This window comes from Anas platyrhynchos, chromosome 24 (assembly GCF_047663525.1).
Source record: "Anas platyrhynchos isolate ZD024472 breed Pekin duck chromosome 24, IASCAAS_PekinDuck_T2T, whole genome shotgun sequence".
In the NCBI taxonomy this organism is placed as follows: domain Eukaryota; kingdom Metazoa; phylum Chordata; class Aves; order Anseriformes; family Anatidae; genus Anas; species Anas platyrhynchos.
Genome location: NC_092610.1, coordinates 1768666 through 1787713, shown reverse-complemented (window position 1 = coordinate 1787713; position 19048 = coordinate 1768666). Strand labels below are relative to the sequence as shown.

The 19048-nt window shown below is 42.2% G+C and overlaps 1 protein-coding gene across 6 annotated transcripts in view; it reads left to right on the top strand.

Annotated features, from left to right (window-relative positions):
- The window catches only part of CSMD2 (CUB and Sushi multiple domains 2), a 323412-nt gene that overhangs the window by 54566 nt on the left and 249798 nt on the right, over positions 1-19048 (top strand). For all 6 annotated transcript variants that reach the window (XM_072027339.1, XM_072027338.1, XM_072027341.1 and 3 more), the window contains one exon: positions 7777-7993. In XM_072027339.1, coding sequence (XP_071883440.1) covers positions 7777-7993 — 217 coding nt within the window. The remainder of the gene's footprint in view (positions 1-7776; positions 7994-19048) is intronic.

Genomic DNA, 19048 nt, shown 5'->3' with positions numbered 1-19048 from the left:
GAATTCATCCCACTTCCCTCTTCGCTTCGCAAGTCTTCACTGCTAAATGCCTGTCCTGTTATCTAGCTTGCTTTGCTTCTGTTCAGGCTGTAAGCATTTCAAATGGTAAAGTGGTACATAAATCTGCAGGGGTAAGCACTGTAAAAGTAGCCGAGAAAGGTACAGCGTGCACCTGGGGAAAGTCAGCATGACACCAGGATGTCTCTTCGGTAGCCCCCAGGAGCATTTGTTGTGGCACTGCAGAACAGCTCAAGTCCTTACCAGCTACACCAGGGTAGTGTGAGTTTTGGGTCGCCTTTTGACAGAGATCTATTTTTAAAATAAACAAAATCTGATAAGGGTCTTGAAGACCGAGTCCCTTCTGTTCCCAGGCCATTTTGGTGCAGGGATGGAGCAAGCTTGCAGAAGTCAGCCCGCGTCAGGTCAGCATGCCACGCTGCCCTCTGTCCCTCCACTAAGAGCAGGGAGCTTTTAGCCTCAAGGGGAGATCTGGCAGCTGCAGTTAGTACCAGTGTACTCGCTTAAGCGATTTCTGTCGTACCCAAACAAGGCATCACTTTCCAGCAGTTGCAGTCTCTGGCCTCTCAGCATGTCAGGGGGCTGCTGTGCAGCAGTAAGACAGACATATGTGCGGCGTCATGTTCTTGTGCTCTGAGTTCTGCCCTGCGATGGCTTTCGGTGGTACCTAAAACTGGGCATTTTCCTTTTTCCTCTGCCCTTTTGAGGTTCACATGTGAAATATAAAAACAAAGTATAATAAAGCAGAAAATACTAAATATGTAGGTGCCTGTTCTGTTTCTAGAGAACTTAAAAGAATAGGCAAATGTTACTTTTCCTTTCACAGATGCTCACAGGCAAGAGAACTGCAGGTTGTATGTGTCCGTGTCGCTTCCAGGACATGTTAGAAATGTTGTATCATCACACAGCAGTGTGGCAGTGCACTGCCCCTTGGAGGTTCCAGACTTGCCTTTCCTGTGCTGTGGAAGTGTTTGCAATTTCCACCTGGAAGGTGCCTTGGTTGGAATTTTGCTGGGGAGCTGCAAGGACAGCAGTGTGATTAGAAATCCCCCATGGGTATAGGGAATTTGCGTAATCTTCTAAGGCAAGAGTTTTGGTTGGGAGAGGGTAAACGAACACATGGGAAAAGCTAAATATGTTATTGCTACATCGTAACTCCACCATCACCTCTTCTCCCTTTCTTTCTCTGTCTGGGAATCCCTTAAAACAGAATTGCTGTGCTGAGGTTGGAATGACGCCTAAAGGTAACAGATCTCTTTGATAGCTGTCTAGAAACCTGGGCTCTGTTCCCCAGGTATGGGCAGCACTAATGGCACAGAAGGTGATGGCAGAGTTGGAGTGAAGGACTGCTGGGATGGAAGGGAAGAAATGTCTCCGAGGACTGGAGAAGTGACTAAGTTGGTTTCAGGACTGGTGTGTTTGATTTGCAGTACCCCGCAGTGCTGTGCAAGCCTGCTGTAGGCTGAAAGCTCACGTACTGCTCTTGATTTGAGGTGGGTGCTGTAATTCTTCCTGGGCTTGGCAGTCGGGGCATGAGCTGGATTCAGATAAAATGCTTGTTCTTTGCCCTTGTATTCTTCACTCCATGCGTTCGGAGAGGAAAAAGGCCCTGGCTATCTGAGGTGTAAATCATCCCCTTGATGATGTGCTTCAATCCAGTGGCTTTTGATTAAAAGTTATAGTTAATGGAATGTCTCTGCATTATTTATTACCCTGAAGGCTTTGATATAAGACTGTAGGTTAAGTTGAAACTATGAAAAGGTGAATACTTAGGGAAACAAGGCTTAGATTTATGAAGTGTGAAGGTACTTTCACTGTGTGTTCACTTAAATTGTATGAACAGGAGAATCAAAGCTAGACTATGGTAAACTAGTTCTGAATTGTGGGTGAGAAGATCTAGGTCTGCTATGTAAGAAAACATTATTAGTTGGCGATTGCTGATAAATGATTCAAAACAGTAAACATTGGGGCAAAGAGCCTTTTTCTCAATTTAGAGGGCAGATCAAATAATTTTAATTTTTAATTGAGTTCTTAATGACTGTTTAATACAGGGGGTGAGTTTTTCATGTGTTCTTTTTGGGGGTAAGGTTGTGAAAAGACCTGTGTGAAGGAGCTGGCTGCAGACATTTCCCAACCCACTCATGATTTTGAGTCCCCTTTCGAAAAGGGCTTGCCTGTGCCTTCACGTGGAAGGGGAAGTCCAGCAGGGACCTCAGCTGCTGGTCCTGTGCTGTGGCATGTGAGGAGCTGTAGGAGTCTTCTGCAATTTCACGTGCGCCATCCCACAAAGAAAATCGGGGCACTGCTGCACTGAGTTTGGCTGGCTTACCTCTGTCTCCATCCCTGAGCACTACCAGGCTCAGGGCATCCAAATGCATGCTCAGAGGATGCTGAAAACCTAAACAGCATTTGCATTCTGGTTCTGAGATGGGGTCTAGTGCCTTGGTTTTGAAAGTCTTCATGCAGTGAATGTGAATGATTCAAGGCAGTAACGTACACAGAAAAAATTGAGATGTTACTGATGAAGTAGCAGAATCTGGCCCTGGTATTTCGGGTCAGAATAGAATGTGCTTGCATTGTGTCTGCAGGATATGGATTTCAGTTTTACTGGGGAAAGTGTTTTTTATGTTCCTCTATTTCAGTGAATAAGCTAGAACAATACAAAATAGAAACACTTGTACCTAAGTAACAATAAGTAAAGAAAATGACAATACCAAACGCTACTGCATTAAGGAGAAGACAGCCATGTATCACTAATAGACGATACTGCTGAGAGCAAGTCAGTATATATGATTTGATATTTGTTCCTTGTGAATTGTGCAATGACCATACGTCAATGTTCACTAAATTAGTTTTTTCTGCTGAGAAATGAAGGGCACTGTTAGAATTTAGGAAGCACTTCAGAAGTAAATTCTGTTTTCCTCTCTCCAAAGTATTGTATCCTAGAGATTAATAGGGTGTGAATCAGAATAGTTAAAATGCTTCCTAGATTTACACCATCGTGGTTCTGGCCTGGAAAGCTTAAAGAATTGGAAGTAGGTGGAAGATGGTTAACCAATCCTGGATTTTTGTATTTTGGACCTATTTCCTTTACCTTTGTACTAACCAAAAACACCTTTGTAATAGCTCCTTCAAAGAGTATTTGTAGTAACAGTATTTGAAAGCACAAGTTTATCTGGGGCTGGGGAGCTGCTGAAATTCTGAGTGAAGAGACTTGAAGGGTGCAGCAGCCAAGGCAGATCACTCCTGTATGCAAGCGTTGTTTATCTGAAGGGAGTAAAAAAGTTCTGGTACTATGAATGGGCTTTAGTGGTTGAGTCTCTTCTTCCACATATATCAGCTGATTTTTGGTCAATGTACAGTGGCCATCATGACTGCCAGCCATGAGACACGGAGGACGTGAGATCCAGGTCTGTGCTGCCCTCACTGAAGTCATTGGCATGTGGACTGCTCTGCTCCAGACCTCAAGCTGCAAGCAGGAGTGAATAATACAAAAATGGTCCCTCACTCATGTGTCTAAACTTCAGATTTATAGCACAAGTAAACCTCCCACCAGCTTCTGTCTCCAGTAATTTAGTTTCTATTGTCAGAAGAAGCCTCAGTTGTTGAGTACAAGGGCATTCTTCCTGCCCTCTGTACGGCATGAGGCTGATCGATACCCTGAATTGAGGGGTGTGCAACTTTCCCCCTTCAACAAGCAGGAGACAGAGCTGTATTTGGCTCATATTTAAGTGTCTAGTCCTGTGAAACTGTGGCGTGTGGATTAACTGTGTATTATAAAATGCCACTGACAGCCTGTATTTTTGTTAGAAATGTGGTTCTGTTGTGAGCATACTGCAAAGTAAATATTTCATTTTCCTTGTGCATATGGTCCAGGAGTGAAGCCGGTTCGTCTGTGTACGTTGTTCAGGCAGCGTGTATTGCACAAAACAAGTGGTGTGAGTTGAGACAGGTAAAACTGACTTTTATGCTCTATCATTGAGGAAATGGCTGTTGTGCCCCTGGATAAAGATGTGTTTTTTCTGCTAAGCACCGAGCCCTCCATTAATGTGTTTGTTGGTTGTGTTTTTTCCTCCCTGCTAGATGCGATCTTGTTGGAGAAAAGCTATGTCCACTGAACAGTGCCAAGCGTGATAATGCCTTCGTCCTTGTCTGGAAACTAAGTGCTACTGCAATAAAATTACATTGATGCATTCATTAAAAAGATATACTCTCATAATAAACCACTTTCCAGAATTGAAAATGACAGGTTGCATTGGCAGAGTACAAGTTAGAATTAGCTCCATTCTCAGCCTACTCATCTCTGTCACAAAATAGGACACTTGCCCACAAATGCATATCCACTGATGAGTTTCTTGTTGGTCTTACAACTTCAGAAAGTAAAAGTCCATGAATAATAGCATTAAAAGGTGGGATATCTACATAAATATTTATGCTGCCATGCCAGACCTTCTGGCAGATGACATCAGATGTGCTAGCCCTATGTGTTCACCTTTCTCTTTTATTGTTGTGGCTTTTGAATAAGGATTGGCAAAGCGAGAGGGGTAAACGCGACCCTTCTGGGAGGCTGGTAAATCCGCTGGTGGCAGGGCTGATGCTGACCTGCAGTGGGTGTAAAAAGGTGGCTCCAGGTTAGAGGTTGTGCTGTCACTGATGCTTTGTCTTGTGGCCACCTGGCCGCGATGAGCTGAAGGACAAGGTGTGGGTTGTTGCTGTGACCCAGGGAAGAAGCTCCTGCTTTTCCATTCCCTGAGGTACGTAGAGGTGCCTCGTGTCAGACTCCTGTGCTGGAGAGAGTGCTCCAGAGACTTCGGAAGAATATTGTCCTCTATCAAATACGAATTCATCTAAACTTTATAGCACTGATTGTCATTGTCCTTTATACATACCTGTCCGTGCTTCTGAGCCAAAGGGATAAAGAGAATTGTTTTTGCAAGTCTTCAGAGGAGAAACGTTGTGTTTCTTTGTCATGTGCTTTAAACTCTAGATAAGGTTTTGTCAGTCAAGTCTGAGCTAACTCATACCTGAAAACAAATTATAGACTATGCATACATTCTCTGGGGCTTCCTGGATGTCTTTCCTGTGCCTGCTGACTTTTTCCAGCAGTGTTCAACATAAATGAAGCTCCCTACTATTACAGTTGATGAACAATATATTGCTTTCCAGATTGTCAGCTTTTGAAAAACTAATTTTTGTTTGCAATAAGCAATTTTCTCTTAGCTGTGTTCAAAGCACATCTTGGTCAGAATCATGAACATGCAATTATTTCAGTAGATTGATTTGATATGTCATAGAACTGTGTCCCATTTTCTATTATGTATTTGTTTTTATTCAGCTAGGTTTACGCTTTTCTGGCCTTTATTCTTTGCTTTAGTCACTAATTATGCAAAGACAGCATCACCTTACATTGATTTTAAATCTCGTTTTTCATATGACCTTGGGACTGTTTGAAACACAGCATCTCTGACCTTGAATTTATTTTTTGAACCTCACGCAGCATCAATAGCTTTTATACCATCAGGAAATAGAAGGATAGAGCCTCTTTAATTTCCCAATCTTCCTTAAATTGTTCTGATGACATTTACTTATGATTAAAATAAAAAATGTGCAGCAGAGACGGATTCAATATCCCCACATTGCCTATTGAGTGCCAGTCTGGATGAAGAAAAGAGGATGTGATTGAATTTTAGAGAACTGAAGCTTATGGATCTTTGGCAGTCTTCAAGTTATTAAACCAAACCAGGCCTAATTTTACCCCTCCGTGATAACAGTAATATTCCCAGTCCCGTGCAGCTTGCTGGCACCGAGCTAATTCATCCTTTCTGGGAGCTCTGCAAATGAATGGATCCGAGGCAGAGGAGGGAGGTGGATTCCACTCTCGTGTTTATTGTGTATTGACAAAGTGCACGGGGAGAGGCAGATGCCAGGTGCTGCAGAAATGCAAAGTACTCGAGGCTTGTTAACGAGTTCTGTGCCTAGCTCAGCTCTAGTCCCCGGGGACAGCAGGGCTGTCCTACCTCTCGCTGATGTAGTAAACATGATACGAAAAGAGTCCCTGGGTAGTAAATATGATTGACCACTTTGGATTCATGAAGGTATGAGCTTCGTCTTGCGGAGACAAGTTTCACTAAGCGTTTTTGCACCAAAGTAGGTCAATCTAATTATAATTGGCTTTAATGAGCCCTACTCTGCAGTTCTTTACCTGTAGCTGGTTGGCACTCAGAAGTGCAAATACCAGTGCTGCCTTTGAAAAAAGCATTGAGAAATCAAAGAAGTAATTTCTAGTCGGATTCATTTCAACTTGAAAGACTCGGTTATCTGCATAAGCAGGAGTAAACAATCCAGCATCAATAAGAAGAGCCCGACCAAACGCAAGCAGTAGTGATCAGAAGTCTGCTGGCTGTAGGGTAAAGGTGAAATTCTGCTATGGGTTTTGCAGCAGTTGCCTTGCAAACTGGAATTTCATTTTGGTGCGTGTGGGAGTTATTCCATTAAAGCAGCAAAGAGCTACACAAGTTTGTTTGGGTGAATTTGTCTTCGTGCCTCAAAAGACATTCCAGTAAAGTAGCAGTGAAGAGGGGAAAGCACTAAGGAGGATTTGTCATTTAGGCTGTTCCCAACACATACTTATATACTGGCTTCCCCAGAGAGAAGAAAACCCTCATATATCCAGAAATTGTACATCATGGCAGTTGATCTTTATCTTTGGGATGGAGTGTTCACAGGTAGTGCTTTGGGGAAGGAAAAATTGATTTGAGGGAGGTGTTAGATATTTAGCTGGTGGGTGCAGGACTCGGCTTCTGTCTCAGAAGATGTAGCTACGGAGTCGGGGCAGCTCCCTAGGAATACCGATGGGCAGACGTTTGCCTTGTGTTTAGCCTTTGTGAGGAGCTGAAATGGTTCAGAACCTGGTGAGTAAAAACAGAGCAGGCTGGGAAGGCTGCCTCGAGCCACCGTTTTCTTTCCTTTGTGGCCTCATAAGGTCTATCAGGTATGTGATGTGACTGGTGATGGCAGTTAATAGTTCCAAGTAGCTGTTTGAGATGATTTGTTTAGCCTTTGAACTGAGTCCTGCTCTTTCTGGATGCAGGACACCTTTGATTTCTGATTTTGGTCATGCAATCTTGTGCAGACTGTTCCTTTGGTGACTCAGTTCCTCTCTATACCTATTTATTACTTCCATTTCAGTTCTTGGCCTTCCAAGGTGGAAGTGGTGCAAGTCTCTGTACGCACCGCTGAGCCCTGATCTTAGCTCAATCTTCTTTTATTCCAGTGCAATTAAGAGTAAAAGAAATGGTCAGCTTTGTCACTGTCATTCTGCTGCTTTGTGGCCTCTGTACCCTTCATGCTTGAGGCACCAAGCTTGGCTAGATTCTCCTAAAATGGGGCAAATCCAAAAACACATAGTGTACAATGAAGAGGGTATTGGATTTGGTCATGGGCTGTGAAAGGACCTTTGGGAAAGCATCTGTTTTCCAGTTATAGTTGGCAGCTGCTGTAATCCAGCTGTTATTAGCCTGTTATATTTAAAGCTAGAGGGAGCATTGCACAGGAGATGGGTATCTGGGGTCTGACTTCCTGCAGGGAGAACAAAAATGCATCTGTAGAGACTACCTTTATCTGTTCCCCAGGACCAGGAATTCCTGGGGAAGAACAAATTCATTGAAAAGAATCCTGTGTAATCTGTTCTGATGGAGATGATTGTTAAATTTGTATTCTGCACTGTTTGACTTGTACTTTTGTCTTCTCTTTTGCCAGCCCAGAACTGCAGTCACATTTTGCATGGCCCAAATGGGACAATACAGAGTCCAGGCTTTCCGTATGGATATCCAAATTATGCAAACTGCACGTGGACAATCACTGCCGAGGAGCAGAACCGGATACAGCTTGTTTTCCAGTCTTTTGCATTAGAGGAAGATTTTGATGTATTATCTATCTACGACGGACTGCCTCAGCAGGGGAACCTGAGAACAAGGTATATTGTCTGTAACAACCAGTGATGTTTATAAACACACTCCCATTTCTTCCACTCAGAATAAGGCATCTAGGTTGCAGGTTGATGCTGCGATAAACTGGGAGTTCTTCATGAGCAGTTCCTATAGCTGTTTTGCTTTCTTATCTCTGATAAGGTTTGAAATGTTTCTCTGAATACCTGACAGTAATGATTTATCAAAAGTCATTCTAGACATCCAGGGAAGTTAATTAGGAAATGGAGTAAATGGAAAGCAAAGCCAATGTGCAGAGGAGCTTCCTTCAATCCAAAAGAGATTCTCTGAGTGGGAGGATGGATAATGGATTTCAGGTTATATTTCTGCCAAATGCTTTGTGGGTCAACTTGGGTAATTCCCTAACTTGTAGTTTTCTCACTAGTTGGGCTGGGATGGTATTTTCTCTTCACCTCTGGCTAAACTATTGGACCTTCAGGGGTAAGGAGCTATCAAGTATGATAGTTTAGTATGAAGACTCTACACAGAGTCTGATCTTTCAGGTACAATCTTGGTATTAATATAAAGTTAAATGAGAGGCTGATTATGAAAAATATTTTATTGCTGTGATAGCAACTGTTATGCGACATGCCAGATTTCTGCATTTGAAGGAATAATGGCCCCTAGATCTGAAGCATAGATGAAATCTGCTTGGCGATGTGTGATGTGACTGCTGTTTTCTGATGTGGTGTCTAACTGCAGCTGATGTCTGAAAGTGATAAAGGCAAAAAGTAAGAAGCAATGGCAGCATCCAGTGTTAAAATCTCCGGTTGGGATGCTGTAATCATGGACAGTTCTGGAAAGTAATTTTACTTCAAACTATTTTCGAATTGGTCATTTGACCTCAGCGTCTTGTCGAACACAACTGTAAAATCCGAGTTAAAAACACTGGTGAAAATCAGCTCTTTATGTAGATGATTTCAGTTATGTAAATAAATCATATCTTCATCTTGCAACTGTGCTTGAGAATCATCCTAATTACGGGATCTCATCATTTAATCAGAAGGTAGTGTAGTGCTTTGCTTTGGGTGTTATGTAAAGGATGCCTATGTCTTATACAAAATTCTGCTCAGGAGATTTTGTATGGTGAGCAGTCGATGCAGCTTTTGCCCTGAGAAGCCCCCAGCAAATTGCTCTGCTCATCAGCAGTGCCAGACGTTTCCTTTTGCCCTCTAGATGTCAGTGGAAGGTTCTGCTGAAGAAGCAAAATCCATGAATGAGATTAGTTCAGAAGTAGGGTCATGGTGGAGTAAATCGGTAAGACACTGTGGATGAATTGCATCCAGGTATTGCTCTGAGCTACTCATAATCATGATATGATTACAGATAGAAGTACCAGCAAGGGCATCTTAATGCAGTCCATCAGTACAACAAACTTCTGAGATGCAGTTTGGCTACTGTCCTTGTATCTTGCAGTGTTGGAGTTTGGGGGAAGGTCAGGGAGGCAAATATTGTCCTCCCCCGGCATCACTGGTGAATGCGTTGTATGACTTGGGTGTCTAAGTGTATGTGAGTTGTAGATAAAGTGCTTGGGTAGGGGTTTGTATTTAGTGCAGTGGGGGAAAAGTAAAAGAAATGGAAAGAAAAAGGTATTGGGGAAGCTTTCTGGAGGTCTGAGAGGACTTCCAGAAGTAGATGAGACATGGACTTGTGCATGATGGGCACTAGCGTTCTTCCCCTGGACGTTTCTAGGTTAGTGATTTAAAAACCTGAAGCTTGCTCCTCTGTGCTATTTGCTGTCTAACCGCTTTGTTCGGCTAATATTTTTTTTGTACATCAATCTTACCTCATTAAACTCTGTAGCTGTTGCCCAACATTGGCCTTTTTCTTCTTTCTCCATTTCTTTTCCTTTGGCTATCAATTTTGTTTTTTCTGACTGCTTTCCAAATGTACTCCATTCATCATCGAAGTGCAGCACTTGAAGATGGATGACCACGCGTCATTCATCATACTACCAGGAGGCGGGCCAAAATAAGCTGTAAGCAAGCGTAAAAGAAGGAAAGAAAACCTGTTTGTGTAGAGAAGGTAACTGTTTTCTTAACTGCTGTTCAAGGCCTACCAGCAAAACAGTTAACGAAGACAGGAACCGTACCTCTCTGCTTCTCCCAGACAAGTTTATGTTGTTGGACATCAGGGACTTATTTCAGCAGGTCTTGCCTGCTTGTCTGGAAGAACAGAATGATCTCAGTACAAATGATGGGCTTACCTGTTAATATTTTCTTGCAGAGGGATGGAGACTGGTTAGTTTTCTCAAAACCCTGGTACTCCATGTAAGCCATATATTGCTGAGAGTGCCCCCCAATCTGTTGTCTCAGTATCATGTCTGTGTTCCTTTCTGGGAAAGGGTTACTAATTATGTTCATCCTGTGCTGGCAAACACCCCGTTGTCTTGCAATTTAATGTGGTGTGAAAGTTCCCTAATAGAATAAGAGCAGACTTAATCCAATGAGACATTTGCTAATAAACTGCTTTACTGTATATTAGGGAATTTGCCTTGTGTTTGTGATGAGTGTGTGAATATTAAATGCATCTCAGTGTCTTAATTTAGATATTCAGCGATGTTGCAATCTTTCACTGTGACTTTGCCTTGTTTTGATAAAAATCGAAGCTTGTTTCTCATGATAAAAATCAGAGTCCTTGCTTCTTCAGCTTCTCTCAGATAGTTCTGCTCTTTCGCAGCGCTGTACGCTGGCTTTCAGCCAGTGAAACCACCACGAGAAAGGACCGTTGTAACAGAATCTTCTTTGGATCCTGAGAACAATGATGGCTGCAGATTTTTTTTCTCCTTGACCTGAGTCGGAGAGCTGTGTGTATTCAACAGTTCAGAGACTTGTAACCTTGGTGTCTGCATGTGGCTTTCCTTCTGAGCAGTGTTTGTGCTCATTAAAGCAGCCCAAGCTATCCTAAATGCCCATCCTTCAAGTCCCTGAATATTCTGAGCTGCCAGTGGGATCAGAGGGGCGCGTGTGGAGATCTGATCTGAGAACTGCAGTTCCTCAAGAATACTTTTTGCAAATTCCCATTGTGCTTTGCTGATTGTGTCATTGTTAAGAGGATGCTCCAATCAGGTTGGTTTCCTGATTGGTTTCCCACCGTGCTGGGCTTAGCAGCTCAGCAGAGACCTGACTGAAATTTGAATATTTGGAGTTATTTATGGATCCAAGATTGCTGTGGGATTTGGGAGATGCTTTGCACCTTTTCATATCTGAGTGTTGTTACATGACATAACCAGACAGCAGCTGACAAGAAGAAAAACGTAGCTAAGGAAAGCCACATGACATCAAGTAGCTTCATCTGATACTGATAATTTGCAGGATGCTTTTAATGTAGGAATCTTAAATTAGTTGCTAATTTACTTTTTTGAAGTTTCAGGCCTGCATTAAGATCCAAAGAAAGTATATTTACAATGTATTTGGAAAGAAGTCATTTTGCATGCATAACCCTGTTCTCCTGAAGGAATCTACTGAATTTACACACAAAATAGGACTGGTCAATTTAGGAAATCCGACATTTTTCCTAAAAACTTTTAAAAATTGCTCTGGAAAGGCAAAAGGATAGAAGGTGCAATCTTTTTGTACCAGGATAGACTGTTCAGTTGCACACGTACTGAACCATGCTGGGGTAGCACCGAATGGAGGCTTTTACGACCTAACAACCTGAGGGCTTTGCTTCCCATCTGACATGGGTAGGGTGACTGTATTGTCTTCTGGTCTAACACGGAAAGTTTAAATGACACTGAATTTGGCTAGGGAAGTGCTTGAGCCAATGCATCAAAAAAAAAAAAAAAAAAAAAAAACGAGTCTTTGCTCCAGCCAGAATCGTGGTGGTGCAGGGGGTGTTTGTCTGCAGACGTTACCAGGAGGTACGAGGTACGAGTTAACACAGCAGGAGGAGCTGTCCCATCCTGACACCTCCATAGCGTGTAGTGTTAGGGAAAATGAGGTAGGAATTTCCAAACAATAGCTTCCTACATAAACCAAATTGATCTTTACTGCCTTCAGCAAAGCGGAGCTGTAACTTGTGTTCTAGCTCACGCTTTGGTGTTGGTCAGCGTCTTCTGTTAGTGTTGCTTATTCCAGGGAGATGCTCGTTCTTCTTCCCTGGCAGATAACTGAAGAGTTGAGAGGAGGATTGCTATCAGGCTGCTGTGTATGCAGTTCGAAACCATCTCTTTGGCCATATTTAATTGATTGAAAGATGAAGTATTTTGTTTGATCTTAAAATTACTTGATGCTAGTGATAAGAGGTGAATTATCCACCGGTGTGACCTATTTTACAGATACAACAGGAATACCTGTATCTTGCCTGTTTCTCATTGATAACCTTTTAAATACTCTTTGAAAAATTGAACTGGGTGTCTTGTACTTAATTACAAATCAGGAGAACAAAGCTTTTGATCTTAAAAACGATGAAAAGAGAGGAGGAGAAGAGATAAAGGGAGCAGCGCAGGAGAGAATTCCCCCCCACGTGCTGCGTGCTCCTGCTTGCAGCAGGGTTCTGGGGTTCTGCCTGCAGGTGTTGGACTTGCTGAGTTCAGGACTGTTAAAGAATTTTCTGGAAAATAGCATTTGCTGTCTGGCAGTACACAAACTTGTGTTAGGATTTTGTTGAGTCACCGTTGGTCCTGTGACATAGTCCTTTGTAGTTAGCTCATGTCTCCGAGGGGATCATAGTTCTTTTCACGAAGGGTAAAGATAACGAGAATAAAGAGGGCCAGATAAATCCTTCTGTCATCCTTACTCAACTTCAGAATACTATCTCCATTCTCCCTTTAGCAGAGTCTTTTTGTCACTTCATATTGAGTCCCTGGGGAGAAAAAAAAACCAACCCAGACACTTGAAGTTCTCTGCAGAATAACATGCACACAGTTTTTTCCCGAAGCTTGTTTGAACTGCTCCAGCAGCACGAGGGCCTTTCGCTGGCAGCCCCATTGTATTGTTCCGAAGAAGTGCTGAATATTTGAACTTCCAGATTTTGAGATATTTGATGGAACAAAGTCCTGGAAAGCTAATGGAGTGAATGCAACTGTGTTTAGGGCTGTTCAATTCCGAGGCTGCATTCAAATTTTCTGGTTTTGCGAGGACAGTGTTGTGATGAGTGATAAAAGCTGCTGCTGTTATCAGTGTGGGATGTTGTGTGTTTTTTTTCTCCTTCCATGATACTGGATCCTTGGTCCTGTTTTAAGGGTTAAAGGATCTGCCCTCTCAAATCTTCCTGTTGGGTTATGGCCTGTACCATGTCTGGTAAAAATAGGACCTTGATGAAAATTTGAGCCTTTTTTTCACAGCCACTGAATAAAATACTGACTGGGGAGGTAGTTTCCTAGCTGGTGGCTGTTCTGCATTTTGTCTGTGGCACCAGCTATTCCCTGCTGTGTGTTTAGTACAGGGGCTGTCTGTCACTGGGACATGAGGCATCATTGTTACTCGAACAATATTTTGTTTTCAGGATTGGTTTTTGTTTTCTGTCTTCTGCTTTCCCCCTAAACTGTTGATTAACCATGTTAATGGGTAAAATTTACTAGAAAACGTTGACAATGCATCTTGCTTCATATTAAGGTATGCTGAGTGTAGAAAGATTTTCTATAATTAGGCAACATCTAATAGATGTAATTAAGACTGCGCTGGAGGATTCTGTTCCTGATAGATCTGGGATTACTGAATGCCATTAGTAATTGAGGTGGGTTTTAAGGCATGCCAAAATGCCAGGGAGGATCGTGGTGTCCTGATAGCTCTCCGTGCCCAAGCTGGGACAAGTTATGAAAGCCTCCTATCCCTTAGATGCTGAGTGATGGGAGGGAAGAAAGGAGGATGCCCACAAAGTGCCCTGCTGACTGACGTGTTTCGCCAGTGAAGTCCAACGTGCAGTGCATGAAGAGGGCAGGTCAGGAGGGGTTTCTTTTTCTGGCCTGCTGTTAACCTTGTGTTGCATAATGCATTACTCTTCCCTCTTCAAGCTTTCCTTCTGCAGTTTATCCCTGTAGTCTGATGAAACAGGGCTTTGTTGATGGTGCGAAGTAATTGCTGAAGGCCAGGACCAGGTAGTATTCTCTAGATCCCTCTAGCTGATGTTTGGTTTTACTTCAGGCTGCATTTTAGTCCAATGATTACAAGCTTTTTAGACAACAGAAGTAGAGCATCGTGAAGTCTGAATGTGATCTGATTTATGATCGCTGTAGACCCTGCAGTGCCCAAATCTAGTGTTCCACGTAAAATACATCTGCAAGGTGAGAGCTCTAATAGCTTTCATGGGATTGCTCCTCTTCCTTATCGAAGACGGCTAGCGATAAAGACAATAGCTGCTGCTGTTATACTACTAAATGTCCTATACAGAGAAAGTTTATCATCTTTGTATGCGTAGCAGGGAAGTCAGACGTATGTCTTAGTCCTGTTCTGAGCCCAGCAGCTGCTCTGCTCTGTGACATTAGGCAAATTACTAATCTCCCCTTTCCCACCTGTAAAATGATATAATTTTTTTTTATTTTTGTAAGTTAAATTTGTAGAATGCTTAAAAGCCCCCGCTTGGAGGGCCTGTTTGCTAGGATAAGGAAAGAATCAAGGTATGAAATGTAAAATTTACAGCCATTCCTTCTAATGCATTCTTCCTGAAGGGAGGAAAACCACAGGTTTCCGTATTATCTTTTGAATGCAGTGAATCTCAAGGTCATGGAATTCTTTCATCTCACTGTAACGTCTGACCTTGAGAGTTTCTCAAGCAAAGCACCTCTTTAGACAGTGTGTATTTCCCTTTTATCAAAATTAATGAAAGACTACAGGAGATGATACAATCTTACTAGATCATTGAAGATACAATGAAATTGTGGAGTGTTATTACTTGCAGTCTGAAATAGAAAATTGACAAATCTTCAGTGCCCATTGACTCTAATTCATTATGCTCCTGTTGGGCGGCAGAGGGTGGCCTGGTTCCTTTTAGACTACTCAGAATTGGATTTTGGTGTGGTGCAAGAGCAGCTGCTGACATCTGGTCCTTTTTCTTAAATAATATAATTGTTTTTTTGTAATACTTAGGGCTACAGCTGATTAGTGCTGCTGTAGTGGAATAAAAGGTTTAGGAAGGAGACAAATATTTTCATTTGAATTGTTTGGTAGCTTATGTTGTCACTGATCCATGTGTAAATTGACGTGTGAAATGCTGTTGTTCAAGAATTTACGTAGAAGTTTTACTATTGAAATCAGGACCTTTAGCTAACTAGGTGCACGGCAAGATAGCCTCTCCCTGAATTTATTCACAGCTCCTGTATTTGAGGCAGAGGGGAATATGGAAGCAGAAAAAAGGGACTAATGCAAGGTCAAGGAGTAGCTCTGGTGCTGCTGGATTTGTACTCGAGTTTTTTTACCTCTATCACAGTGTGCATTGCTGGGATCTCCTGCTAAACATCCGTGGTTACCTGCGTTTCTCATCCCAGCTCTGCTCGATACCACTTGCACAAGGTGCAAGGGAACAGAGCAGTAGGTATGACGTGAATCAATATTACAGTCTTTGGATAAATCTTCATCTGCAGGAGCAATGTTTTTTGTTTCAGGCTATTTTTATCTTATAACACATCTAAAAATCAAATTTTTTATTAACCTGTTTTTTGACTGTATTGGTTATGAAGAACAACTTGTGTTTATTTGTGCCATTTGGATGCTTCTTTTTAACTTCTAGGTTTATAGAAAATGAATTTCCATTTCCTTCCTGTATATTGCTATTAAATTTTATGTTATTATGTACAACTAAAAATTTAAGGAATTAGTATAGGCATAGCTGTGCTCTGGTCAGCAGTGAGAGTGCAGCTGATGTAGAAATCAACTGACAGATCACAGCCAGCTAGCTGAGCTGCCTGTCCCAGGACCACCTAGGCAGAACAGTGCTTGCCTTATGCTGCCACTTAATATTCACTTGGGGGAAGTAAAGATTGTCCCTCGAGACCGATGTCTGAAGTCTAGTTCAAATCCTGATTTTGTATGCATAAAGAGTCAGAGGGATGTGCAGCCTTGGCAGATGAGACCTGGAGTCACTCTGCATGTCAGCTTTGGCTCTTTACAGTCGTGTAGCTTCAGCTTCTTGAGATTCAAATGGAGAAAGCAGGAGGAACAGGGATGCATGTGGAGTAAGTACCTATATTAACAGAGCCATGATTTAAGTTTTTGCTTGATTATGTGTCCATACCTTCACCATCTAGGATGCCCACCATATTCTGGGCTTACTCACGTGGCTGAACAATGATTAGCCTTAAGGTATGTTCAACTACTGCTTATAGGAAACTTCAAGTTCTTTCAGAATTTGTTAGCCTTGTTAGCTGTTGGTACTGAGCAGGAAAAAACTGCCTCTGCCTATTGAGGATTTGTGATAAAAAGCCCACAGGCTCCATTAAACTGTGAGGTTAGAAATGGTAATTGAGGATTGCTTGGGGAGAAATCCTGCATTTACTGGGGGAGGGGGAATGTAAAGCTCCTCGAGAAGGTGTATATATTCCTTGGGCATCGGGCAACAGTGTGCTGCTTCATTATCAGGTTGATATTTGCAGTGTCCTCATCGTGTTCCTCTTTCTTGTACGCAAACACGTTTGCTGGTAGAAGGGAATCCTTTGAAAATGGAGCTACTCCCACGCGAGTCAAATATTTGTGGAGAGAGCCTGTAATAGCAGGTGAAATCCTTGTTTGTTGTGCAGATTTGCGCTGCCTCTAAGTATTTGTTACTGGCTTCTGTTTATCGCTGTTATATAGCTGGGGTCGCAATTGTGCCTCTGCGGTTAATGGCCTGTGTGCGTGCTCTCCGCTGATCTCAGGTACGCAATAAGCATCCACCTCTCCATTTCGCTGCTTATCAGCGGAATGTCTGTCGGATTTACCATGTCTGGAGGAGGAGGAATGTGTTATTTTTTTCTGAAACATAAATCCTGTCCCATCGAACTGTCATTTCGTGGCTGCAATTATCGAGACTTCAGTGAAATTTTGGCGCTTTTCTTCCTTTGCTGGATCACTTTGTGAATGTCCGGTCGGGCAGACAATAGGTCCCCAAATTGCTTCCTGGAGCTCGCGAAAGCTCCGAGAGCATCTGTACCCTCTGTACAAGGCTTTTTTTTCCCCATTTACTGGATTTCACACCCCCAATGACTTTTTTTTTTTTTTTTTTGAAGAAAGTCAGAAATAATCTAAAACTGCCAAGTTTTGAATTGATACTGCTGAGCCTTACTTGGTTTATATCCAGTCTTGTCTTTGTTTACTCAGAGTATCAGCTCGGATTTGCCAAGAGGTTGCTGAAATTTGGTGAACCACTCTGAGAATTTTTCTTCTGGGTTTGTAATAACAAGACCAGAAATACAGCTGCCAAGGTTTGTCAGAGATCTGCTTGGATTTCACTATTATCTGAGAAAGTACAGGCAAAATAAGCACAGAAGGGATGTGATGAAAATTCCAAGTCTGTGCTTTTCCTCCTCTTGTCCCATTGTATGGAAAAAATGAAATTTATTGAAATGTGATGCTTAGTTTCTGTTCACAGCTTGAGAGCCATGAAGGCCTCATATATTTGAGATGGCTGTGGAGGTTTTAGGCCCTATAAATAACACTTTTCTAGTGGGAATTGACCCAAAACCCATTTTAAATGAGCAAAGAAATCCATCTAGGCTGGAATTTATGAGCCCTGTGACTGTCCCTAGAGACTGTGTTAGTTAATGAAGCCTTTGTCAGTGTCAGAGAGGTAAGCAAAGGACTCTTGTGGCTTGATGAATTATACTTGGCTTGGAGAAGGGAAGAAAATGCAGTTCATTCTTAAGTCCCACTGGCACGTGGGCTTGGTCGGATGATGTTAGATTGAGTACTGTTAGCAAAAGGTAAATAAACTTTCTGAAGAAGTCTAGGCGCAACATGTGTTGCTGGATGAGTTCAGGGGATGTGCTTGTTACTGGCTTGGTAAGAAAAAACACAGTAATGTATCAGACGGAGTGAGCTGATGATAGTATTTTAAAAGCAACTCAATTATCAACCAGCTGGGCAGAGAGGATGTTTGGAAAATAGCATAGAATAAAATGGGACATGTGTCGGTTGGCAGCGAAGTACCTTGGAGTTGCTTTGTGAAATGTGAACAGAGAATTTACGCAGAGTTCCTGGTACTGCTGGTTGCAGCATGCCTCTGGAGATACTTGCTCAGGACCTCTTTGGAGCTTGACTCCAAAAGAAGAGCAGGTTGGTTTTATGCATAAATCATTCCTACAGTTTGAATAAGTGCAAATGTGAACTGAAACTGGTTGTATGTCACTACAGTATCACTTTAAGCTGAGATCTTTGTGGTTTGCTGCATCACTTCAGAGCTGAGAACTGTTCAAGTAATGCCAGTGAATTCTGCCTCGGAGAAGGGACTTCTGTGTGTCTGCAGTATGCAAGAGCTGAAAGTATGCTTGGATTATGCTCTGCTTGTTTTCTTGGTGATTAAGACATTCATGGTACAGGTTATTCTGTCCATACGTTATTTAAAACAAAAACATCTTAATGTAATCGCTGCTTTATTTAATAAAGAAATACGAAGAGGAAGGGAGAAAAATTGACGACAAATACTGAGGAAATTAATTAAGGGATGAAAGGTGGTTTGTAAAAATCAGGTATTAGTAGAAATGACAAGATGCTGTTTATTCCCCCACTCCACCCCAACTACTTCATCCCCACAGCCACCACAACTGTTTCTAAAGAAAAAAAAAACTACTTACAATGAGGTCTGAGATGGGAAGGGTTGTAGCGGATAAATTCCCTGATCTCTTGCATCTGTTCTTCTGTCTTCTTGACATATAGCCCATGAAGCAGCCTTGGGGAGGGCATCTGTTAATGACCACTGACTGTACGTGGGGCTATGTTTCCAGTTCCTTTAAGATTTTAATTTTTAAGCATACAATTCCGAAGGTGTTCTCGGAGCAACTGGAGTACAGTGCTGGCACATTCTTTTCATCAAGATCGAGAAAATTGCAAATATTAATTAAATACTGCTCATCTTATACCCTTTTTTTTCTGAGGAGAGATTGAACATATGGATAGTCTCTCTCCTATTCCTAT